This window comes from Cetorhinus maximus, unplaced genomic scaffold, assembly GCF_964194155.1.
Source record: "Cetorhinus maximus unplaced genomic scaffold, sCetMax3.hap1.1 HAP1_SCAFFOLD_630, whole genome shotgun sequence".
Lineage (NCBI taxonomy): Eukaryota > Metazoa > Chordata > Chondrichthyes > Lamniformes > Cetorhinidae > Cetorhinus > Cetorhinus maximus.
This window is the reverse complement of record NW_027596572.1, coordinates 15930-42082: the sequence shown is the minus strand read 5'-3', so window position 1 is coordinate 42082 and position 26153 is coordinate 15930. Positions and strand designations below refer to the sequence as shown.

The following is a 26153-nucleotide window of genomic DNA, read 5'->3' as shown; positions in this document are numbered from 1 at the left end:
GGGAACCAGGAAATGGCAGAGGAGTTGAATAAATACTTTGCATCAGCCTTCACAAAAGACCCTAATAGCATTCCAAAAATACTAAATAATCATGGGGCAAAAGGGGTGGGAGGGGGGAATAAATGCAATAGCTATCACTAAAGAAGAAGTACTAGAGAAACTAATGAGGCTAAAGGCCAATAAGCCACCTGGACCTGATGGGTTGCATCCTAGGATATTAAAGGAAATAGCTGCAGAGATAGTGGGTGCACTGGCAGTAATCTTCCAAGAATCCTTAGATTCTGGAAAAGTCCCAGAGGATGGGAAAACTGCCAATGTAACACCCTTATTCAAAAAGGGAGGGAGACAAAAAACAGTTAACAATAGGCCAGTTAGCTTAACATCTGTCATTGGGAAAATGTTAGAGTCTATTATAAAGGATGTAATAGCAGAGCATTTACAAATACATAATCTAATCAAGCAGAGTCAGCATGGCTTCATGAAGGGGAAATCATGTCTGACAAATTTATTGGAATTCTTTGAGGAGATAACAAGCAGGATAGATAAAGGGGAACCAGTAGATATAATATATTTGGATTTCCAAAAGGCGTTCAATAAGGTGCTGCACATAAGGCTATTTAATAAGATATGAGCCAATGGTGTTGGGGGTAGTATATTAGCTTGGATAGAGGACAGGCTAACTAATAGAGGCAAATTTGGGATACAAGGGGAGGCATTTTCAGGATGGCAACCTGTAACTAGTGGAGTGCTACAGGGATCAGTGCTGGGGCCACACTTATTTACAATATATATGAATTACTTGGACGAGGGAAATGAATGTATTATCGCCAAGTTTGTGGATGACACAAAAATAGGTGGGAACGCAAGTGGTGAGGATGACACAAGGAGTCTACAGAGGGATATAGACAGGTTAAGTGAGTGGGCAAAAACGTGGCAGATGGAATATAATGTGGGGAAATGTGAGGTTCTGCACTTTGGCAGGAAGAATAGAGGAGCTGAATATTATTTAAATGGAGAAAGACTGCAGAAAGCTGCAGTACAGAGGGATTTGGGAGTCCTTGTGCATGAATCCCAAAAAGCTAACATACAAGTTCAACAGGTAACAGGGAAGGAAAATGGAATGTTGGCCTTTATTTCAAAGGGAATGGAGTATAAAAATAGGGAAGTCTTGCTAAGACTATACAAGGCACTAGTTAGACCACACCTAGAATACTGCGAACAGTTTTGGTCCCCTTATCTAAGGAAAGATGTACTGGCATTGGAGTTCAGAGAGGGTTCACTGGGTTGATCCCAGGTAGGGATAATTTTCTTATGAGGAGAAGTTGAATAGGTTGGGCCTGTACTCATTGGAGTTTAGAAGAATGAGAGGCGACCTTATTGAAACATATAAGATTCTTAGGGGGCTTGACAGGATAGATGCTGAGAGGTTGTTTCCCCTTGTGGGAGAGTCTAGGACCAGAGGGCATAATCCCAGAGTAAGGGGTCACCCATTTAAGACAGAGATGAGGAGGAATTTCTTCTCTCAGAGGGTAGTCAATCTGTGGAATTCTTTACCACAGAGGCTGGGTCATTAAGTATATTCAAGGCTTAGTTGGACAGATTTTTAATCAGTAAGGGAATCAAGGGGGTTATGGGGAAACAGGAGGAAAGTGGAGGTGAGGATTATCAGATCAGCCATGATCTCATTGAATGGCGGAGCAGACTTGATGGGCCAAATGGCCTACTTCTGTTCCTATGTCTTATGGTCTCATAGGAGGAGTCCATTCAGTCCCCTCAAGCCTGTTACACAGGAACTGGAGGAGTCCATTTACTCTTTGAACTTGCTTCACTGATCCTATAGATTATGGATTTTCATCTCCAGGACAGCACTCGGAGGAAAACCTCAGGAGAAGAAATAACCACATTGGCAAGAAAAATGGTTGTGTTTTTCTCATTCTCTTTGACTATTTTTATTTAGTGGTGATAACAATATTGCTGATGGAGAGGGACAGCTGTTTGTTACTGGATGGAACAGTTAGCAGGGAATTGTCATGTAATAAACCCTCTAGGAATACATCCAGCTCGCTGGTAACACTAGTTTCTGACCTCTGTTTACCCCGTGTTAAGCTCAATCTAGGCTCCTGAGCGAGATGGTAAATAGGTAGTGGAGACAGAAGGGAGAAGGTAGAGGGCGGTGAGGGCCTCTGTGGAGAATACTTCTGCTGTGGGAGAATGTTCCTTCAGTGAGGGGTTTTGGTGTGGCCTAGTTCAGCAATGTGCTGCAGTGTGGACAATGTTTCACCTTATCTCTTTATCTTTTCAATCCTCCTTCAGGAGTTCTCTCGATATTACTTTAATAAAGGGAAAAATGAATGGAAGAAGGACAAAGAGCAAGAGGAGATCTGCAAGATCAACCTCACCATACAAGGTGAGAATGTAGAACAGGCCTCAGGCCTAAGGGCTCAGGTTTTAGGCCTCAAGTTATTTGGGGAGCTGTCTTAGTGCACCATTGTCTGTTGTGCACTGTGTCTTGCCATAGTCATAAGACTTTTGTGATCCATTGTGAGTAAACGATTGAGGCAATCTGTTTTGACCACCACATGGACATGGTATCAGAAGTGTGCAGCCAAAATTGAGTGGATTTTGATAACTGGAAGAAAGCCAGCTACAGTCCAAGACAGTCGAAAATAATTAAAACTTCAATTCAGTCTGCAACCTTGTACAGGACGTTGACTGCTGGGTGAGTCAGCGTGGCTTTGAACCAGCTCCTGTGTAGATGAAGGCAGGTTTAGGAATGAATTGGAAATTCTCCCAGTCTCAATGGCAGAATGATGAAATTGCCAGCGCGTTAAATAAGAAATCTGAACAAATCGGAGTAGCAACTCTGTTATCAATGCTGGGGAAAGAGCACAACAAGTTCTCTAGCATCCTAGACCCGACTGAAGAGCAGAAAAGCCAGTCTTGTGAAATTTTGGAGACCTTGAAGATCCTTTTTGAACCCTTTACTATTGTTATTTATGAGCACCATGTGTTTAACACCAGAGCTCAGGGAGAGGGGAGGAATATCGATTAGTATGTGACTGCACTGTCTAGCTGAACCTTGAGAGTTTGAGTAACTGAAGGATGATCTGATCCTAGATAGGATTGCCTTAGGAACGAGAGATCCCACCTTGAGAGCACATATGCTGACAGAAAAGAAGCTATTGAGATGTGCAGAGGCTCTGAAGTGATTAATTATCAGCTGAAGAGTATTGATGGGAGAGCTGATGAGGCGTTGCAGTCTGCTTAGAGGCAGTTCAGGCCTTCCAAGCACAAGACAATGGAGAAGAGGAAGAACTATTTACAGAACAATTCATGAATGAAAGATTCAGACAGTTGATGAATGATTGGGAAGTTCAGCACTGCTCATCACCTCCACACTATCCCCATGGAAAGGCTGAGGCAATGGTGAAAATTGCCAAAGAGATCATCAAAACTATTGACTAGATGAAACACAGATGTGTACAAGGCAATCGTCGAGTGGAGAAACACACCTTCTGAAGGCATGGAAAGTAGCCCAGTCACATGGCACCCAATAGTTAAAAACTACTGAAGCCAGAAGTAGTAGCAGGAGAGTGAGTGACAAGATCAAAGCAAAAAAACCAGAGTCAAGTTTCACTTTGATAAAGCAGCCAAATCATTGCCAGAATTGGGAGTTGGAGAGCTGGTCAGAGTGCAACCATTCAACAAGTCAGCCCACTTAGCAGCTCTCACCTCGATCGTACGCAGTGAAAATGAACAACCAGATATACTGTCGCAACAGCAGACACACATACATGCAACTAGGGAAGCTGCTCCTTCGCAGAAGGCAGCTGATGAGGAAGAGCTGATATCACCAACTGAACAAGGGACCGAATGGCCATCTGTCCCAGTGCTCAACTGCTCTCCAACAAACGCATCTGTTCAGCAGCAACACTTGCCACAGCAGAGGCACTATCAGCCTAGGAGCCAGCAGACACCAGACTAACAGCCAACAACCAGCCACATGCGTACCATTAAAAGCCATGCATGCTTTAACGATTACGTGTGCATGCTGTAGAGACAGCTGAATGTGAGACAGACTAGAGTGAACAATTTTCCATTCATGCGTGATTACTTCCTTTAGAGACGGTGGATGGGGGTACCCTGCAACTGCTTATGGTAGTGCATGTAATATGTTGTTTTTCTTTTCCTGAAAGAGGATCTGCTTGGAGAAATGCCTTTGTGGATGGTTGCCCTGTTGTATACTGTGGCCTGTCATGGTCAAGTGACATCTGATACCATTCCTATGTGAGTAAAGGACTGAGACAGAAGCTAATTTAGCCACCAATGGAACACTGGTTTAAGGGTTTAGGCCACAGTTTCAGTCTTCAGGCCCAGCCCAGCAAAATGTGACACCTGGATGCACAAGGAGATGGAGAATTATAGATTATCCTTAGGCCCAGGCTGTTGAGGGAGGCAAGGGAAGAGATATCAGGGGCCCTGGCAGGAATTTTCAAATCCTCTCTGGCCACAGGTGAGGTGCCAGAGGACTGGAGGACTGCTAACATTGTCCTATTATGAAAAAAGGGAGGAAGGGATAAACCAGGAACTTACAGGCCAGTCAGTCTAACCTCGGTGGTGGGGAAGTTACTAGAAAGAATTCTGAGGGGCTGAATACATCTGCACTTGGAGAGACACGGATTAATCAGGGATAATCAGCATGGATTTGTTAAGGGAAGGTCGTGTTTGACAAATTTGATCGAATTTTTTGAGGAGGTAACCAGGAGTGTTGATGAGGGTAATGCATTTGATGTGGTCTACATGGACTTTAGCAAGGCTTTTGATAAGGTCTGTCATGGCAGACTGGTCAAGAAAGTAAGAGCCCATGGGATCCAAGGCAAAGTAGCACATTGGAGCCAAAATTGGCTGAGAGGCAAGATGCAGAGGGTGATGGTAGAGGGATGTTTCTGTGACTGGAAGTCTGTTTCCAGTGGGGTTCCGCAGGGCTCGGTGCTGGGACCCTTGCTGTTGTGGTGTACATAAATGTTTGGGACTTAAATGTAGGGGGTATGATCAAGAAGTTCGCGGATGACACAATAATTGGTGGGTGGTAAATAGTGAGGAGGATAGTGTAAACTGCAGGAGGATATCAATGGACTGGTCAGGTGGGCAGAGCAGTGGCAAATGGAATTCAACCTGGAAAAGTGTGAGGTAATGCACTTGGGGATGGCTAACAAGGCAAGGGATTACACTATGAATTGTAGGACCCTGGAAAGTACTGAAGATCAGAGAGACCTTGATGTGCATATCCACTGATCCCTGAAGTAGCAGTGCAGGTCGATAAGATGGTTAAAAGGGCATATGGGATACTTGCCTTTATTAGCCGAGGTATAGAATACAAGAGCAGGGAGGTTATGCTGGAACTGTATAAAACGCTGGTTAGGCCACAGCTGGAGTACTGTGTGCAGTTCCGGTCACCACATTATAGGAAGGATGTGATTGCACTGGAGAGGGTGCAGAGCAGATTTACCAGGATGCTGCCTGGGCTGGAGGGTCTGAGGAAAGATTGGATAGGCTGGGGTTGTTTTCCTTGGAGCAGCAAGGGTTGAGAGGGGACCTGACAGAGGTGTATAAGATTATGAGGGACATAGATAGGGCAGATAGGAAGGCACTTTTTCCATTAGTAGAGGGGTCAATAACCAGGGGACAGTGATTTAAGGTAAGAGGTAGAAGGCTAAGAGGGGAGTTGAGAATTTTTTTCACCCAGAGGGTGGTGGGAGTCTGGAACTCACTGCCTGAAAGGGTGGTTGAGTAAGAAACACTCATAACATTTAAGAAGTATTTAGGTATTCACTTGTGTTGCCATAGCCCCCAGGGCTATGGGCCAAGCTCTGGAAAATGGGATTAGTGTAGTCAGATCTTTGTTGACCTGCGCAGAGACGATGGGCCGAATGGCCTCCTTCTGTGCTGTAAAGGTCTAGGATGGTTACAGCACAGAATATTAGGACATGTGGCAAAAAGCATGGTTAAAGCATGAGATTTTAAAAATCATAAAGGAGAGAGAGGTAAAGGTCGGAGCTTAGTATCTTTAGTCTGATTGTAACTCTGTTTCCTCCCAGTCTTCAGTCTGAATGTAACTCTCTCTGCTGCCCGTCTTCAGTCTGAATGTAACTCTCTCTGCTGCCTGTCTTCAGTCTGACTGTAACTCTCTCTGCTGCCTGTCTTCAGTCTGACTGTAACTCTCCACTCCTGTTTGCTCACTCTCTCTGCTGCCTGTCTTCAGTCTGACTGTAACTCTCCACTCCTGCTTGCTCACTCTCTCTGCTGCCTGTCTTCAGTCTGACTGTAACTCTCCACTCCTGTTTGCTTACTCTCTCTGCTGCCTGTCTTCAGTCTGCCTTACTCTTCTCTCCTGTACCCTCACGCTTTCCTGCCTGTTTTCAGGGTGAATGAAACTCACCAGTCCTCCTTTTTTATTCATTCCCGGGATGTGGGCTTCCCTACTGGGCCCAGCATTTATTGCCCATCCCTAATTGCCCTTGAGAAGGTGGTGGTGAGCTGCCTTCTTGAACCGCTGCAGTCCCTGTGGTGTAGGTACACCCACAGTGCTGTTAGGGAGGGAGTTCCCTTCAAAGATCAAAAATAGGCTAAAAGCTGGGGATAAAACAATGAATGAAAATGGAAATAAATAAAAATAAAAATGTGGGAAAAGAATAAAAATAGAATATTGAAAAAGGGGGATCGGAAAGGGGGTAGGGATGGAGGAGAGAGTTCATCATCTAAAATTGTTGAACTCAATATTCAGTCCGGAAGGCTGTTAAATGCCTATTCGGAAGATGAGGTGCTGTTCCTCCAGTTTGCGTTGGGCTTCACTGGAACAATGCAGCAGGCCAAGGACAGACATGTGGGCATGAGAGCAGGGTGGAGTGTTGAAATGGCAAGCGACAGGGAGGTCTGGGTAATGCTTGCGGACAGACCGAAGGTGTTCTGCAAAGCGGTCACCCAGTCTGCGTTTGGTCTCTCCAATGTAGAGGAGACCACATTGGGAGCAACGAATGCAGTAACTAAACTGAAGGAGGTGCAAGTGATTGCCTTCTATTTTTGGCCTTCTATCCAGCTTCACCTGCTGATCGTAACTCTCCACTCCTGTTCCCTCACTCTCTGCTGCCTCTCAGCAGTCTGATTGTAACTCTCCCCTCCTGTTCCCTCACTCTCTGCTGCCTGTCAGCAGTCTGATTGTAACTCTCCCCTCCTGTTCCCTCACTCTCTGCTGCCTGTCAGCTGTCTGATTGTAACTCTCCACTCCTGTTCCCTCACTCTCTGCTGCCTGTCAGCAGTCTGATTGTAACTCTCCCCTCCTGTTCCCTCACTCTCTGCTGCCTGTCAGCAGTCTGATTGTAACCCTCCACTCCTGTTCCCTCACTCTCTGCTGCCTGTCAGCAGTCTGATTGTAACCCTCCACTCCTGTTCCCTCACTCTCTGCTGCCTGTCAGCAGTCTGATTGTAACCCTCCACTCCTGTTCCCTCACTCTCTGCTGCCTGTCAGCAGTCTGATTGTAACTCTCCCCTCCTGTTCCCTCACTCTCTGCTGCCTGTCAGCAGTCTGATTGTAACTCTCCCCTCCTGTTCCCTCACTCTCTGCTGCCTGTCAGTAGTCTGATTGTAACTCTCCCCTCCTGTTATCTCACTCTCTGCTACAGACAGCAGTCTGATCGTAACTCTCCCCTCCTGTTCACTCACTCTCTGCTGCCTGTCAGCAGTCTGATTGTAACTCTCCCCTCCTGTTCCCTCACTCTCTGCTGCCTGTCAGCAGTCTGATCGTAACTCTCCCCTCCTGTTCCCTCACTCTCTGCTGCCTGTCAGCAGTCTGATTGTAACTCTGCCCTCCTGTTCCCTCACTCTCTGCTGCCTGTCAGCAGTCTGATTGTAACTCTCCCCTCCTGTTCCCTCACTCTCTGTTACAGACAGCAGTCTGATTGTAACTCTGCCCTGCTGTTCCCTCACTCTCTGCTGCCTGTCAGCAGTCTGATCGTAACGCTCCCCTGCTGTTCCCTCACTCTCTGCTGCCTGTCAGCAGTCTGATTGTAACCCTCCACTCCTGTTCCCTCACTCTCTGCTGCCTGTCAGCAGTCTGATTGCAACTCTCCCCTCCTGTTCCCTCACTCTCTGCTGCCTGTCAGCAGTCTGATTGCATCCCTCCACTCCTGTTCCCTCACTCTCTGCTGCCTGTCAGCAGTCTGATTGTAACCCTCAACTCCTGTTCCCTCACTCTCTGTTGCCTGTCAGCAGTCTGATTGTAACCCTCCACTCCTGTTCCCTCACTCCCTGCTGCCTGTCAGCAGTCTGATTGTAACTCTCCCCTCCTGTTCCCTGTCTCTCTGCTGCCTGTCAGCAGTCTGATTATAACTCTCCACTTCTGTTCCCTCACTCTCTGCTGCCTGTCAGCAGTCTGATTGTAACTCTCCCCTCCTGTTCCCTCACTCTCTGCTGCCTGTCAACAGTCTGATTGTAACCCTCCACTCTTGTTCCCTCACTCTCTGCTGCCTGTCAGCAGTCTGATTGTAACTCTCCACTCCTGTTCCCTGTCTCTCTGCTGCCTGTCAGCAGTCTGATTGTAACCCTCCACTCCTGTTCCCTCACTCTCTGCTGCCTGTCAGCAGTCTGATTGTAACTCTCCACTCCTGTTCCCTCACTCTCTGCTGCCTGTCAGCAGTCTGATTGTAACTCTCCCCTCCTGTTCCCTCACTCTCTGCTGCCTGTCAGCAGTCTGATTGTAACTCTCCCCTCCTGTTCCCTCACTCTCTGCTGCCTGTCAGCAGTCTGATTGCATCCCTCCACTCCTGTTCCCTCACTCTCTGCTGCCTGTCAGCAGTCTGATTGTAACTCTCCCCTCCTGTTCCCTCACTCTCTGCTGCCTGTCAGCAGTCTGACTGTAAATCTCCCCTCCTGTTCCCTCACTCTCTGCTGCCTGTCAGCAGTCTGATTGTAACTCTCCCCTACTGTTCCCTCACTCTCTGCTGCCTGTCAGCAGTCTGATTGTAACTCTGCCCTGCTGTTCCCTCACTCTCTGCTGCCTGTCAGCAGTCTGATTGTAACTCTCCCCTCCTGTTCCCTCACTCTCTGCTGCCTGTCAGCAGTCTGATCGTAACTCTCCCCTCCTGTTCCCTCACTCTCTGCTGCCTGTCAGCAGTCTGATTGTAACTCTGCCCTGCTGTTCCCTCACTCTCTGCTGCCTGTCAGCAGTCTGATTGTAACTCTCCCCTCCTGTTCTCTCACTCTCTGCTGCCTGTCAGCAGTCTGATCGTAACTCTCCACTCCTGTTCCCTCACTCTCTGCTGCCTGTCAGCAGTCTGATTGTAACTCTCCCCTCCTGTTCCCTCACCCTCTGCTGCCTGTCAGCAGTCTGATCGTAACTCTCCCCTCCTGTTCCCTCAATGTCTCTCCTCCCTGTCTTCAGTCTGATTGTAACACTCCCCTCCTGTTCTATCACTACTTCTCCTGTCTGTATTGTTGAAGCTTTTCATCTTGCACTCATTAGGACATTTGCAAAAATACAAAGGTCAGGGGAATCAGCAACTTCATACTGTATGAGACGAGAATACTGAGTGGTTGGCAAGTTTATTCTGGTACAGGCATTTCCATGGAGAAAGCACCAGTTAATGGCAACTGATAGTTAACTGTCAAGCATTGTTTGAAATCTAAACCAGACAGCTTGACCCTGATTGGTCAAGGCATTGCCCTGAGGAATGAGTCAGTGAATGACTGTCGCTTATTTTGTTTAGCTGAAACAGATGCAATAAGTGTACATATTCTTTCTGTTTGCAAAGAACAGGGCCCCGTGTATTAGTATATGCAGCTTCCAGTACACGCAAATGCACCACACTGCAATCCCAACTGACAATCTTAAATTGGTTGTCAGCGTAATTCTTAGCACATTGAGGATTATTTAGCAAATGTCACCCAATCGCAAAATCACATCTAATATTGGACACTGTGTTTTGAGTTTTACAAGCACGGGCTAGTTTGATACGGTCTGTACTCTGCCCATTGTGAACAGCAGCTGGGACATGCTGTTTGATATGATCCACCAGTCTTTGGGACATACAGCCTACATACCTAGCATCTCACTGGCACTGAAAATCATATACCACATTACTCATTTGTGTGATAGGCATAATGTCTATTTGGCTTGACGGCAGCATCCTGTTAGTGGTGAATACCACTCGTGTTGCTCCTGCAGTGTGAAACAGCTAGCTCCACCTGTTGCTCACATTTTTCAGATACCTTGCCCTTCCAGGGTAATCTGAGGTAGACGGAGCACTTTTCAGGGCCAAAAGTGGTGGCCTTAGGCCCAATCATGAGTTTGTGTGATATACAGTGTGAAATGATCTGATCAGGGTAGCCATTGTTCTGCAGGATGCCTTTGCTGTGCCCTATTTCAGTATCAAGCTTGTACAGTGAGCAAATGGATCGGGCCCTGTTTACCAGGTTGCTGATAAGACCAATCTTATAGCATGTGTAAGAATCCCAACGTGCACATTGATCAGTGAAGGTAGGCTTGGGATAGGCTATGGTAGAGAACACCTTGGCAGATTTCTCACCAGTACATCAAGGAAGGGGAGTTCATTTGTCTGCTCCATTCCAAAGGCGAATTTGAGCACAGGGTGGAATCCATTAAGACATGTAAGTGAATTATTACATGCAGCTGCAGATTTAAATGAAGCAAAGGTATCATCCACATATCGGAAATATGCAAGGGGTAGGAGGTTAGACACGTTTCTCATGGAACCCAACAAAGATGTTTGTGAGAGCTGAGTCTAGAGCAGATCCCATGGCAACACCATCTATTTGGGCATACATGGTGTCATTAAAACTGAACTCAACGGCAAGACTTGCCAAGTTCATAAGTTCAATGAATACTGATTCATAGAAACTAGGAGCAGGAATAGGCCATTCGGCCCTTTGAGCCTGCTCCGCCATTCAATATGACCGTGGCTGATCCTCTATCTCAACGCCATATTCCCACTTTCTCTCCATACCCCTTGATGCCCCTAATACCCAAAAGATTATCAATTTTTTTCTTGACTATACTCAGTGACCCGGCCTCCACAGCTTCTGTGGTAGAGAATTTCACAGGCTGACCACCCTCTGAGTGAAGAAATCTTTCCTCATCTCAGTCCTAAATGGCCTGCCCCATATCCTGAGACTGTGGCCCCTGGTTCTAGACTCCCCAACCAGGGGAAACATCCTCCCTGCATCCAGTCTGTCTAGCCCTGTTAGAATTTTATACATTTCAATCAGATCCCCTCTCATTCTTCTAAACTCTAGTGAATATAGGCCCAAGCAAACCAATTCACGCCATGCTGGTGGGTCTACATTGCCGTAATATAGCGCTGCAGTGCAGGTATCTATGGCTTCCTTAAGTGGAACATTGGTGAATAGGCTAGCAATGTCAAATGAGCACATGGACACAGCATCACTGTCCATATGCAAGTCCTGTCCGGCCTTCACAAGTGGGAAGGAATCCTTCACCGTGTATGTGGAAAACTTGCTCAAAACTGGTCGTAACAATTCACCCAACCATTTGGCCAATTCAGGCTGTGCAGAACTGACTATCCCGCCACAAACCAGCATCCATCAAGGACGCTGAATCCTGGAAAGCACGCCTAGCTGATCTAGCGCATGCAGATTGCGAGATTCCAAACAGCCTGTCCAACCTTCACATGTAATGCGAATGTCTGACAGCGTTACAAGGCCTTCAGACCAACCCGGACAAACACATCAGAAAACCTGACAAAGGGATAGGAATAGTCATCCTTAACAAGTGTGACTCTGTCAAGAAAATGCACACCATTCTTAATGATAGGTCCAAATTCGTACCCTTTGGACCTGCCACTCAACGTGACCAGACTGCCTTGCTCAAAGTAAGCTAAAAAAACACATGCTGGGCTTGTGTGAGAGTGATGAGCTGCCACATGATATATATGACAGGGTTTGTCCTCACAGTTCACTACGTCCGTGTATATATGGGCTTCCCAAGGCACAAAAAGCTATGTCCCTTTACGCCCTATCTTACCTATAGCGGTTCTGCAGAACATGAATTGGCCAAATGGTTGGGCAAACTACCAACTGACTATCTCCTGCCTGTCTTAGTCTGACTGTAACTCTCCACTTCTTTTCCTTCACTCTCTCCCCTCCCTTTCTTCAGTCTGATTGTAAATCTCCACTCCTGCTCCCTCTATCTCTCCTGCCTGTCTTCAGTCTGATTGTAAATCTCCACTCCTGTTCCCTCTATCTCTCCTGCCTGTCTTCAGTCTGATTGTAAATCTCCACTCCTGCTCCCTCTATCTCTCCTGCCTGTCTTCAGTCTGATTGTAAATCTCCACTCCTGTTCCCTCTATCTCTCCTGCCTGTCTTCAGTCTGACTGTAACTCTCCACTCCTGTTCCCTCTATCTCTCCTGCCTGTCTTCAGTCTGACTGTAACTCTCCACTCCTGCTCTCTCACTCCCTGCTTCCTGTATTCACTCCGAATCTAACTCTCCACTGGTGTTCCTTCTCTCGCTCTCCTGACAGCCTTCAATTTGACTGTAACTCTCCACTTTTCACTGTTTCATCTTCCTATCTGTCTGACTGCAACTCTTCACTCCTGTACCTTCCTCTCCCCTGCCTGTCTTTAGTCTAATTGTAATTCTACATTCCTGTGTCTTTCACTATCACACCTGCCTGTTTTCAGTCTGATTGTAACTCTCCGCTCCTGTTCCCTCACTTACTCCTGCCTGTTTTCAGTCTGACTGTAACTCTCCGCTCCTGTTCCCTCACTTACTCCTGCCTGTTTTCAGTCTGATTGTAATTCTCCGCTCCTGTTCCCTCACTTACTCCTGCCTGTTTTCAGTCTGACTGTAACTCTCTGCTCCTGTTCCCTCACTTACTCCTGCCTGTTTTCAGTCTGACTGTAACTCTCTGCTCCTGTTCCCTCACTTACTCCTGCCTGTTTTCAGTCTGATTGTAACTCTCCGCTCCTGTTCCCTCACTTACTCCTACCTGTTTTCAGTCTGATTGTAACTCTCCGCTCCTGTTCCCTCACTTACTCCTGCCTGTCTTCAGTCTGATTGTAACTCTCCGCTCCTGTTCCCTCACTTACTCCTGCCTGTTTTCAGTCTGATTGTAATTCTCCGCTCCTGTTCCCTCACTTACGCCTGCCTGTTTTCAGTCTGATTGTAACTCTCCGCTCCTGTTCCCTCACTTACTCCTGCCTGTTTTCAGTCTGATTGTAACTCTCCGCTCCTGTTCCCTCACTTACTCCTGCCTGTTTTCAGTCTGATTGTAATTCTCCACTCCTGTTCCCTCACTTACTCCTGCCTGTTTACAGTCTGACTGTAACTCTCCGCTCCAGTTCCGTCACTTACTCCTGCCTGTTTTCAGTCTGATTGTAATTCTCCGCTCCTATTCCCTCACTTATTCCTGCCTGTTTTCAGTCTGATTGTAATTCTCCGCTCCTGTTCCCTCACTTACTCCTGCCTGTTTACAGTCTGACTGTAACTCTCCGCTCCTGTTCCCTCACTTACTCCTGCCTGTTTACAGTCTGACTGTAACTCTCCGCTCCTGTTCCCTCACTTACTCCTGCCTGTCTTCAGTCTGATTGTAACTCTCTGCTCCTGTTCCCTCACTTACTCCTGCCTGTTTTCAGTCTGATTGTAACTCTCCACTCCTGTTCCCTCACTTACTCCTGCCTGTTTTCAGTCTGATTGTAATTCTCTGCTCCTGTTCCCTCACTTACTCCTGCCTGTTTACAGTCTGACTGTAACTCTCCGCTCCTGTTCCCTCACTTACTCCTGCCTGTCTTCAGTCTGATTGTAACTCTCCGCTCCTGTTCCCTCACTTACTCCTGCCTGTTTTCAGTCTGATTGTTACTCTCCGCTCCTGTTCCCTCACTCGCCCCTGCCTGTTTTCAGTCTGATTGTAACTCTCTGCTCCTGTTCCCTCACTTTCTCCTGCCTGTTTACAGTCTGATTTTAACTCTCCACTCCTGTTCCCTCACTTACTCCTGCCTGTTTTCAGTCTGATTGTTACTCTCCGCTCCTGTTCCCTCACTCGCCCCTGCCTGTTTTCAGTCTGATTATTACTCTCCGCTCCTGTTCCCTCACTCACCCCTGCTGGCCTTAAATCTAATTTTAACTTTCCACTGGTGTCCCTTTCACTCTCTCCTACCACTCTTCAGTCTGAATTTAATTCTAAACTTCTGTTCCCTCACTCTCTCTCTCCTTCCCGTTTGTCTGATTGTAACTCTCCACTTCTGTTCCTTTCACTCTGCTGCCTGTCTTCAGTTTGACTGTAATTCTCCTCTGATGTTCATTCACTCTGTCTCCTCCCCATCTTCAGTCTGATTGTAACCCTCCACTCCTGTTCCCTCCCTCTCACCTCCCCATCTTCAGTCTGACTGTAACTCTCCTCTCCTGTTCCTTTACTCTTTCACCTGTGTGTTTGTTTTCTGATTGATACTCCCCACCCATGTTTCTTCACTATCTCTCTCTCTCTCTTCCATTGTTCAGATCAGGCCAGTGTTGGTGAAAGGAAAACCTCTACACATTTAATGGAAAACATTAGCATAGAAACAAACAAGAGTCCCTCAATCTCTACCATCCTGAGAAAGGTAAGTGTTCAGCAATGGCTCAAGCACCTTGGTGTGTACTTATATCAAAGTATACAGGAGCAGTGAGATCTGAAGGTCAAGACCACTGCATATCCTCCTGCGACAGCTACTTGGATTCCAATAACTCGACTGGGGCACTCGCTGTGAGTCAGTGGCAGAGTATGACATGGTATGGCCATCACACTACAAGGTCTCTCCCTCCCTCTCTCTCTCTCCCACACACACTCTGTCCATCTATCTCTGATTTGCTGTCCATCTCTCTGTCTCTTTCTCACTTTGTCTCACTCTCTCTGTTCTCTGCCCTTCTCCGTCCCTTTCTGACACTCTGTCTCTCTGCTTCCCTCTCTGCCTCTCTGCTTCCCTCTCTGTTTCTCCCTGTGACTCTCCACCCTTCTCTCTCTCTCTCGTTCTCTGTCTCTATCTGTCTCTACATAAGAACATAAGAACTAGGAGCAGGAGTAGACAATTCAGCCCCTCAAGCCTGCCCCGCCATTCATTACGATCATGGCTGATCTCATTTCAGCCTCAACTCCAATTTCCCGCCCTCTCCCCATAACCTTTCAACCCGTTACTAATTAAAAATCTGTCTATCTCTTCCTTAAATTTATTCAGCGTCCCAGCATCCACTGCACTCTGAGGTAGTGAATTCCACAGATTCACGACCCTTTGAGAAAAGTAATTCCTCCTCATCTCTGATTTAAATCTACCACCCCTTAGCCTAAAACTATGGCCTCTCGTTCTAGAATGCCCCACAAGGGGAAACAACCGCTCCATGTCTACTTTGTCTATCCCCTTTAGCATCTTATTTACCTCAATTAGATCTCCTCTCATCCTTCTAAACTCTAGTGAGTATAGGCCTAGACTGCTCAATCTCTCCTCATAAGACAAGCCCCGCATCTCTGGAATCAATCTAGTGAACCTCCTCTGAACCGCCTCCAGTGCAACTACATCCTTCCTCAAGTAAGGGGACCAAAACTGTGCACAGTACTCCAGGTACGGTCTCACCAATGCCTTGTACAGTTGCAACAACACTTCCCTATTTTTATATTCTATTCCTTCAGCAATAAATGCCAAAATTCCATTTGCCTTCCTTATTACCTGCTGTAGGTGCACACTAGCTTTCAGCGATTCATGCACAAGGACACCCAGATCCCTCTGCACAGAAGCATTCTGAAGTTTCTCTCCATTTAAATAATAAGTCGCCTTTTTATTCTTCCGACCAAAATGGATAACCTCACACTTACCCACGTTAAACTCCATCTGCCAAATTTTGGCCCATTCACCTAACCTGTCCATATCCATTTGTAAATTTCTTATTTCTTCATTGCAACTTACTTTCCCACCTATTTTGGTGTCATCTGCAAATTTAGCTATAGTACCTTCTATCCCTGAGTCCAAGTCATTAATATAGATTGTAAATAGTTGGGGCCTTAATAATGGATTCCAATAATTTCCCAACGACAGACATTAAACTAACTGGTCTATAGTTTCCTACTTTCTGCCTCCCCCCCTTTTTGAATAAGGGCGTTACATTACCATTTTTCCAATCCACTGGAACCTTTCCAGAATCTAGGGAATTTTGGAATATTATAGCCAATGTATCCACTATCTCCGCTGCCACTTCCTTTAAGACCCTGGGATGTAGGCCATCAGGACCTGGGGACTTGTCACCCTTTAATCCCAATAGTTTGCTCAGTACTTTTTCTCTAGTGATGGTGATTGTTCTAAGTTCCTCCTTCTCTATATCCTCTGCACTCCCTGTTACTATTGGGGTGGTACTAGTGCCCTCCACCGTGAAAACTGAGGCAAAATATTGATTAAGCGTCTCTGCCATTTCTATGTTCCCCACTATTAACTCCCCAGTCTCATCCTCCAAGGGACCTACATTCACTTTAGCTACTCTCTTTCCTTTTATATACTTGTAGAAGCTTTTGCTATCAGTTTTTACATTTTGTGCTAGTTTTCTTTCATAATTTACCTTTGCTCTTTTTATTATTTTTTTAGTAACCCTTTGTTAACCTTTGAAAATTTCCCAACCTTCCAGACTGCCACTGACCTTTGCAATTTGGTATGCCTTAGTTTATGCCTTTATGTTATCTTTAATTTCCTTGCTTAGCCATGGATGTTTTTCCCCCCTCTTACCATCTTTCTTCCTCTTTGGAACATATTTTACTTGGGAGGAATTGAATATCTCCTTAAATATCTGCCACTGTTCACCAACTGTCCTACCTTGTAGTCTTCCTGCCCAGTCCACTAGGGCCAAATCTGCCCTCTTGCCTATGTAATTACCTTTGTTTAACTCCAGAACACTAGTGTGGGACTCCAGTTTCTCGCTCTCAAACTGAACTTGAAATTCTATCATGCTATGATCACTCTTCCCGAGAGGATCCTTTACTATGAGATAATTAATTAATCCCATCTTATTACACAAAACCAAATCCAGAATAGTCTGCTCCCTGGTTGGTTCCACAGCATATTGCTCCAAGAAACAATGTCTAATACATTCTATGAACTCTCCCTCAAGGCTACCCTTGCCAATTTGATTAGCCTAGTCTATATGCTTATTAAAATCACCCATGATTATTGCCGTGCCTTTCTTACATGCTCCCAGTATTTCCTGCTTTATACTGTGTCCTACTGCTGAACTACTGTTTGGGGACCTATAGATTACTCCCACCAGGGACTTCTTTCCCTTGCTACTTCTTATTTCTACCCAGACTGACTCTACGTCTTGCTCTCCATTGCCTATATCATTCCTCACTATACCACTGATCTCTTCCTTTCCTAACAAAGCTACATCACCTCCTTTTCCTTCCTGCCTATCCTTCTGAAACACTGTGTAACCTTGGATATTTAACTGCTAAACCTGTTCTCCCTGTAACCACATCTCAGTAATCGCTACCAAATCACACCTATTTATCTCTATTTGTGCTGTTAATTCAATAGTTTTATTCTGAATGCTACGTGCATTCAGATACAAAGCCTTTAAGTTTGCCCTATTGTCAATTTTCCCCACTCTTATATGATTCTTTGGTGCAATATGGTGTTCACACACTGTCCCTTACTTTCACCTTTTGATAGCAATCAGCCTCGTCACTAACCTGCACTCTTACAGAATCACAGAATCACACAGTGCAGAAGAGGCCCTTCGGCCCATCATGTCTGCACCGACCTGCAAGGAACACCTGACCTACCTACCTAATCCCATTTACCAGCACTTGGCCCATAGCCTTGAATGTTATGATGTGCCAAGTGCTCATTCAGGTACTTTTAAAGGATGTGAGGCAACCCGCCTCCACCACCCTCCCAGGCAGTGCATTCCAGACCGTCACCACCCTCTGGGTAAAAAAGTTTCCCCTCACATCCCCCCTAAACCTCCTTCCCCTCCCCTTGAACTAATGCCCCCTTGTGACTTACCTTTCAACTAAGGGGAACAGCTGCTCCCTATCCACCCTGTCCATGCCCCTCATAATCTTGTACACCTCGATCAGGTCGCCCCTCAGTCTTCTCTGCTCCAACGAAAACAACCCAAGTCTATCCAACCTCTCTTCATAACTTAAATGTTTCATCCCAGGCAACATCCTGGTGAATCTCCTCTGCACCCCCTCCAGTGCAATCACATCCTTCCTATAATGTGGCGACCAGAACTGCACACAGTACTCCAGCTGTGGCCTCACCAAGGTTCTATACAACTCCAACATGATCTCCCTACTTTTGTAATCTATGCCTCGATTGATAAAGGCAAGTGTCTCATATGCCTTTTTCACCACCCCACTAACATGCCCCTCTGCCTTCAGAGATCTATGGACACACACGCTAAGGTCCCTTTGTTCCTCAGGACTTCCTAATGTCATGCCGTTCATTGAATACTTCCTTGTCAAATTACTCCTTCCAAAATGTATCACCTCACACTTTTCAGGGTTAAATTCCATCTGCCACTTATCTGCCCACTTGACCATCCTGTCTATATCTTCCTGTAGCCCAAGACACTCAACCTCACTGTTAACCACCTGGCCAATCTTTGTGTCATCCACAAACTTACTAATCCTACCCCCCACATAGTCATCTATGTCGTTTATATAAATGACGAATAATAGGGGACCCAGCACAGATCCCTGTAGTACGCCACTGGACACTGGCTTCCAGTCACTAAAGCATCCTTCTGTCATCACCCTCTGTCTCCTACAACTAAGCCAATTTTGAATCCACCTTATCAAATTACCCTGTATCCCATGTGCATTTGCCTTCTTTATAAGTCTCCCATGTGGGACCTTGTCAAAGGCTTTGCTGAAACCCATATAAACTACATCAACTACACTACCCTCATCTACACACCTGGTCACCTCCTCAAAAAACTCAATCAAATTTGTTAGGCATGACTTCCCTCTGACAAAGCCATGCTGACTATCCCTGATCAAACCTTGCCTCTCCAAGTGGAGATAGATTCTCTCCTTCAGAATTTTCTCCAATATTTTCCCTATTTCTTAAATAGCAGAACCACATTAGCTGTTCTCCAATCCTCTGGCACCTCCCCCATGGCCAGAGAGAAATTAAAAATTTGGGTCAGAGCCCCTGCGATCTCCTCCCTTGCCTCCCCCAGCAGTCTGAGACACAAACCATCTGGACCTGGAGACTTTTAAACCTGCCAACACCTCCAATACCTTGTCACTCCCTATATCAATTTGCTCAAGAACCTCACAGTCTCTCTCCCCGAGTTCCACACCTTCATTCTCATTCTCTTGGGTGAAGATGGATGTGAAGTATTCGTTCAACACTCTACCGATGTCCCCTGGCTCCACCCATAGATTGCCCCCTTGGTCCCTTATGGGCCCTTCTCTTTCCCTGGTGATCCTCTTCCCATTGATATACTTATAGAATATCTTGGGATTTTCCCTACTTTAACCAGCCCAGAGCTTTCTCATATCCCCTCTTTGCTCTCCTAATTCCTTTCTTAAGCTCCACCCTGCACTTTCTGTACTCCACTAATGCCTCTGCTGATTTTCTCCCCTTGTGCCTGCTAAAAGCCTCTCTTTTCCTTCTCATCGTATCCTGAATATCTCTGGCCATCCATGGTTCTCTCCTTAAACTTTGATTTTCTATATTTCCATGCAACTGAACCCTCCCCCCCACCGTTATTTAGTTTAAAGCCCTATCTACAACCCTAGTTATGCGATTCTCCAGGACACTGGTCCCAGCATGATTCAAGTGGAGCCCGTCCGAATGGAATAGCTCCCTCTTTCCCCAGTACTGGTGCCAATGCCCCATGAACTCGAACCCACTTACCCCACACCAATCTTTGAGCCACGCATTTACCTCTTTAATCTTATTGACCCTGTGCCAATTAAATCGTGGCTCAGGTAGTAATCCGGAGATTATTACCTTTTTGGTTCCTCTGTGTGTGACACCTCTGTGTCTCTCAGTCTCACTGTCTCTGTCTGTCACTCTATCTTCTATCCCTCTCTCTCTCTCTCTCTCTGTGTCTCTTGCTCTCTGTCTCTGTGTCATACACACATACAAACAGACAAATTAGGAGCAGGAGTTGAGCATTCGGCCCCTTGAACCTGCTCCACATTCAATAAGATCAGGACTGATCTGATTGTGGCCTCAATCCACATTCCACCTACCCCCGATAACCTTAGATTCTTGACTAACAAGGGAGCCCATCTCCCTCTGCCTTCAAAATACTCATTGACCCTGCCACCACGCTCTCCAGGGAAAAGAGTTCCAAAGATTCACGACCCTCTGAGAGAAAAACATTTCTTCTCATCTCTGTCTTAAATGGGAGACCCGTTAATTTTAAACCGTGACTCCTAGTTCTAGTCTCTCCCACTGGGGGAAACATCGTTTCAGCATCCACCCTATCAAGTCCTCTCAGAATCTCACATGTTTCACTAAAATCATCTCTCAATCTTCTAAGCTCCAATGAATACAGGCCCCGCCTCTCCCTTCCCTTGTAAGATAACCCCTCACCCCACATATCAGTCCAGCAAACCTTCTCTGAACTGCTTCTAACCCGTCTCTCTCTCTCTCTCTCTCTCTCTCCGACACCCCATTTTTCTATCCCTCTCCCTCACTCTCTGTTTCTCTGTATCAGTGCAGAGTTGCTCAATGCCGGGTCTGACATTAACATTGCCTCTGTCTCTCTCTTTAGATCTGGCCCCTGGCATTGCAGGTGTGCCTGGTGTTTAGTGTCACCATTGGAGTATTCCCAGCAGTAACTGTCGATGCAAAGTCAACCATTTCTGCTGATGGAAAGTGGGGTAAGTTCCTGACTGCAGGGCAGACAGAGCGAGGTTGTCAGGTCAAATATAGACGCGACTGCACAGACATAATAACACACAGCAACATCAAATATAGGCAGAACAATAGACTAATAGAGAACAGGAGGAAACCATTCAGCCCATCATGTCTTTGTTGGCTCTTTGGTAGAGCTATCCAACTGGCCCCACTCCCCTGCTCTATCTGCCTTGCCCCGGAGATATTCTCCCTTCACACTGAAATCTTACATCTCTATACGATTCTCCTAAACCTCCTCTGTACCTTCTGTATCCTTCCTAAAGAGTGGAGCCCAGAATTGGACACTCTATTCCAGCTGAGTCTGAAGCGTTTTTTTTATATAGAGGTTGGAAATAGCTTCCTTGTTTTTGTACTCTACTGAAAAAGCCCAGGATCTTAAACAGTACAGCTGCTGGGAATCTGAAATCAAAACACAAAATGCTGGAAATACTCAGCCTGTCTGGCAGCATCTGTGCAGAGAGAAACAGAGTCAACGTTTTAGGTCAATGACCTTTCATCAAACAGATCACAAATGCCCTTTTAAAATGCCCTTCTCAACTTGTCTTGCCACCTTCAATTACTTGTGGACCTCCGGCCCCGGGTTCATTGCCTCTCCTCATATTCCCTCCCATTGTTCATCCAGGTGAAAATGCCTCACTTCACTCCTCCCTGTGTTAACGTTCTTCTACCTTGTGTCTGCCCGTTTCCCCAGTATATCTATATCCCCCTGAAGTCTCTTACTGCCCCTGTCTATTGTGCTGTGGCCTGTACAGCCAGGCCCAGGCCATTACTATATGTCAGAAAGAGCAGTGGTCCTAAGACTGTTCCTTGGGGAACACCACTGTATACTTCACTCCAGTCTGAACAACAGCCCATCACTACTACCCTGCTTTCTGTCCCTTTGGCCAATTTGTATCCATGCTTCCCTTTACCCTTTAACCCCAGCGGGCTTCCATTTTGCTAACAAGTCTATCAGACATTGATTATATGTGAGCCTCCATTTTGTGTATTATTGGAGAATGGGGTATAAAATACACAGAGGGAACACTCAAACCCAGTAACACACAGTAACATCAAATACAAACACCTTATACAACTAATGCAGAGCGTCAACCCCTTTGAGTTCCAGCTCTCTTGAGTGGAGGCCAAAATTCCTTTGGCCTTTTCAATTGCTTTTTGTATTTGTTGATTGGTTTTTTGTGGTTTGTGGACATGGTTTTTCACCATGCAGGAACTTTCTTGGATCCAAAGTGGATGACTTCACACTTCCTCTCACTGAACTCTGTCTGCCAAGGTTTTGCCCATTTGCTGAGTCTATCAATGTCTCTTTGTACACAGCTTTGTGGAGGAGGCAGGTAGGGATTGAGGCCAGAAGACGGGGTGAGAAGCGAATGGGATTTGTTTGGGGTAGGAGGGAGAATCGAGATGAACAAGTTTAAACCCCTCCATGACCTCGCCCCTCCCCAGGTCGCTGACCTCCTTCAGTTCTAGAATGTGGGAGGCTGTCTGGGAGTGTAAGGATTAGCCAACCCTAGAGGGAATAAAAGCATGGCTGAGGGTTTCAGACAGGGTGGAGTCAGGCAATGCTACTGTGTGGAAATAGGCACTCTTAGTCACCCCTACTTTATATTTCTTAACATTACCCTCTGACAGTCTCCGCTGTGGCTCAGTGGGTGGATCCCTTGCCTCTAGAGGAGCCCCACTCCAGTGATGTGGCTGACACTCCCAATGTAGTACTGAGGGAGTACTGCACTGTTGGAGCTCCAATCTTTCGGATAAGATATTAAAGTAAGGCACCCCCGGGTGGATGATAAAGATCCATGGCACCTATTTCGAGGAAGAGGAAGGGGAGTTCTTCCCCGATGTCCTGGCCAATATTTACGCCTCAATCATCATCACAAAAACAGACTCATCTGGTCATTGTCGCAATGCTGTTTGCAGGGGCTGGCTGTGCACTGTTTGGTTGCTGAATCACCAGCATGACAACAGTGACTGCACTCCCACTTGTTGGCTGGAAGACCCTTTGGGAGGTCCTCGGGTTCGAAAAAACACCAGATAAACACAATCTTTCTTTATGTGAATTGGGACCCAATTTATTTCCACTTTCTGCACCACAGATGATGTGATTCTGGACAATGGGAAGTAGGAGACCTTTGGGCTGTTGGATTTGGGACCATTCCAATGATTTGGAAATGGGAATGGGAGGGAGTGGAGAACCAGCAGATGAATCATGTCCTTCTCAGTTGCAACAGTGGCCTTTTTTTGGGTAGAGTAGTATTGATCTTGCTGTGCATCGCAATGTAGTGGGTCTGGGGTGGGTGGCGGTGACAGGAAACTGTGCAAGGTTTCTTGATCACTGTTAACATGCCTTTGCTTGATCACTGTTAACATGCCTGTTTCTGTTTGCAGGTATTTATTTCATCCCGATTTGCTGCTTCTTGTTATTCAATGTGTTTGATTGGCTGGGACGCAGCCTGACTGCCATCTGCATGTGGGTGAGTCCCTCCGTCCTCTGTCTCCCACACTCAGCACAAAGCCCTGCTCTCCTTCGTTCCCAAGTCCCAATCTCCATATCTGATTTGAGCCCAATCTACTGTTCGCTTTTCTGCACTCATCCCAAAAGGATGAATGGGTGAGGACTATCTCTTCCACTGTGAAGACAATGATGAGGAGCCATCAATCCCAAACTGTCACTCAGAGAGGGAGGAGAGAGGTTAGTGGGCAGGATCACAGAATGCGTTCCCACAGGCAGTGCTGGAGATGGGATACTGGCAGCTTTGTAGGGAAAATAGGCTCAATGTCAAAAGAAGAAGATACAGAGTTAAGAGCAGAGAGTAGTGCAGTGGAATTGATCCAGCAAAGACACAATGAGTCACAAAGGACAGGGTGAGGGGTAATTGTAACCGGGTGGAGGTAATTCTGAGGACAGGGTGAGGGGTAATTGTAACCGGGTGGAGGTAATTCTGAGGACAGGGTGAGGGGTAATTGTAACCGGGTGGAGGTAATTCTGAGGACAGGGTGAGGGGTAATTGTAACTGGGTGGCGGTAACTCTGAGGACAGGGTGAGGGGTGATTGTAATTGGGTGGGTGAGGGGTGATTATAATTGAGTGGAGGTAACTCTGAGGACTGGGTGAGGGGTGATTGTAATTGGGTGGAGGTAACTCTGAGGACAGGGTGAGAGGTGATTGTAATTGGGTGGAGGTAATTCTGAGGACAGGGTGAGGGGTGATTGTAATCGGGTGGGTGAGGGGTGTTTGTAATCGGGTGGGCGAGGGGTGTTTGTAATCGGGTGGAGGTATCTCTGAGGACCGGGTGAGGGGTGTTTGTAATCGGGTGGGTGAGGGGTGATTGTAACTGGGTGGGTGAGGGGTGTTTGTAATCGGGTGGGTGAGGGGTGATTGTAACTGGGTGGGTGAGGGGTGTTTGTAATCGGGTGGGTGAGGGGTGATTGTAACTGGGTGGGTGAGGGGTGTTTGTAATCGGGTGGGTGAGGGGTGTTTGTAATCGGATGGGTGAGGGGTGATTGTAACTGGGTGGGTGAGGGGTGTTTGTAATCGGGTGGGTGAGGGGTGATTGTAATCGGGTGGGTGAGGGGTGATTGTAACTGGGTGGGTGAGGGGTGTTTGTAATCGGGTGGAGGTATCTCTGAGGACCGGGTGAGGGGTGTTTGTAATCGGGTGGGTGAGGGGTGATTGTAACTGGGTGGGTGAGGGGTGTTTGTAATCGGGTGGGTGAGGGGTGATTGTAATCGGGTGGGTGAGGGGTGTTTGTAATCGGGTGGGTGAGGGGTGATTGTAATCGGGTGGGTGAGGGGTGTTTGTAATCGGGTGGAGGTATCTCTGAGGACCGGGTGAGGGTTGATTGTAATCGGGTGGAGGTATCTCTGAGGACCGGGTGAGGGGTGATTGTAATCGGGTGGGTGAGGGGTGATTGTAATCGGGTGGAGGTATCTCTGAGGACCGGGTGAGGGGTGATTGTAATCGGGTGGAGGTATCTCTGAGGACCGGGCGAGGGGTGATTGTAACAGTGTGGTGGTGATTTTAAGGGAAGGTTTGTTGCTTTGACAAGTCTCTTTATTCACCAGGCTGACAGGCTATAAATCAGGCAGCTTTTAAACCTTGCAGTAATTTAAATCCTGAACACGAGGGTGAAACCTGAGCTGGCTCTCTTCACAAAATATGTTCTACATCATGTGTTGGGTATGAGTGACCGGGCCGACCTCCCAATCACTCTGTACCACAGCTTTGACACTGCTTTTCCAGGTTGATTTCATCATTGGCAGCAGTGGAGATCTGATGTGAAAGAGAGAGAAAGAGACAGGGAGAGGGAAAATGAGCATATATACTGGCAATTCACAACCACAGGCTCCCAAAGCACATTATACACAATGACAGAACTTTGACGAGAACTCCATGTAGTAATGTAGGAAATAGGGCAGCCAATTTATGCAGAGAAAAATCCCACAAGCAACACTGAGATCATGGCCAAACAACCTTCATTTTGATCTTGATTGTTGGCTAAATATTGGCCAGGAAAAGGGAACTAAGTCACGTCATCTTCTTCAAAATGGCACCATCCACACATGCGGCAAAAGTTTAAAGTTTCATTCAAAAGGCAGCACCTCCAGCAGTGCAGCACTCCCTCAGTACTGACACTCTGACAGTGCAGCACTCCCTCAGTACTTACTCTCCAAAAGTGCAGCACTCCCTCAGTACTGACCCTCTGACAGTGCAGCACTCCCTCAGTACTGACCATCTGACAGTGCAGCACTCCCTCACTACTGACCCTCTGACAGTGCAGCACTCCCTCAGTGCTTAGTCTCCAAAAGTGCAGCACTCCCTCAGTACTGACCCTCTGACAGTGCAGCACTCCCTCAGTACTGACCCTCTGACAGTGCAGCACTCCCTCAGTACTGACCCTCTGACAGTACAGCACTCCTTCAGTACTGACCCTCTGACAGTGCAGCACTCCCTCAGTACTGACCCTCTGACAGTGCGGCACTCCCTCAGTACTGACCCTCTGACAGTGCGGCACTCCCTCAGTACTGACCCTCTGACAGTGCGGAACTGCCTCAGTACTGACCCTCTAACAGTGCAGCACTCCCTCAGTACTGACCCCCTGACAGTGCAGCACTCCCTCAGTACTGACCCTCTGACAGTGCAGCACTCCCTCAGCACTGACCCTCTGAGAGTGCAGCATTCCCTCAGTACTGACCCTCTGACAATGCAGCACTCCCTCAATACTGA

At 46.8% G+C, this 26153-nt stretch overlaps 1 protein-coding gene across 1 annotated transcript in view; it reads left to right on the top strand.

Annotated features, from left to right (window-relative positions):
• LOC144674324 (equilibrative nucleoside transporter 1-like) overlaps window positions 1-23703 on the top strand; it is a 112810-nt gene extending 89107 nt beyond the window's left edge. Inside the window, exons 7-10 of the mRNA XM_078535736.1 lie at window positions 2314-2407; window positions 14530-14630; window positions 20782-20890; window positions 23316-23703. Of these exons, the coding sequence (XP_078391862.1) occupies window positions 2314-2407; window positions 14530-14630; window positions 20782-20890; window positions 23316-23542 (531 nt within the window). The 3' untranslated portion in view covers window positions 23543-23703. The remainder of the gene's footprint in view (window positions 1-2313; window positions 2408-14529; window positions 14631-20781; window positions 20891-23315) is intronic.
• The last annotated feature ends 2450 nt before the right edge of the window (window positions 23704-26153 follow it).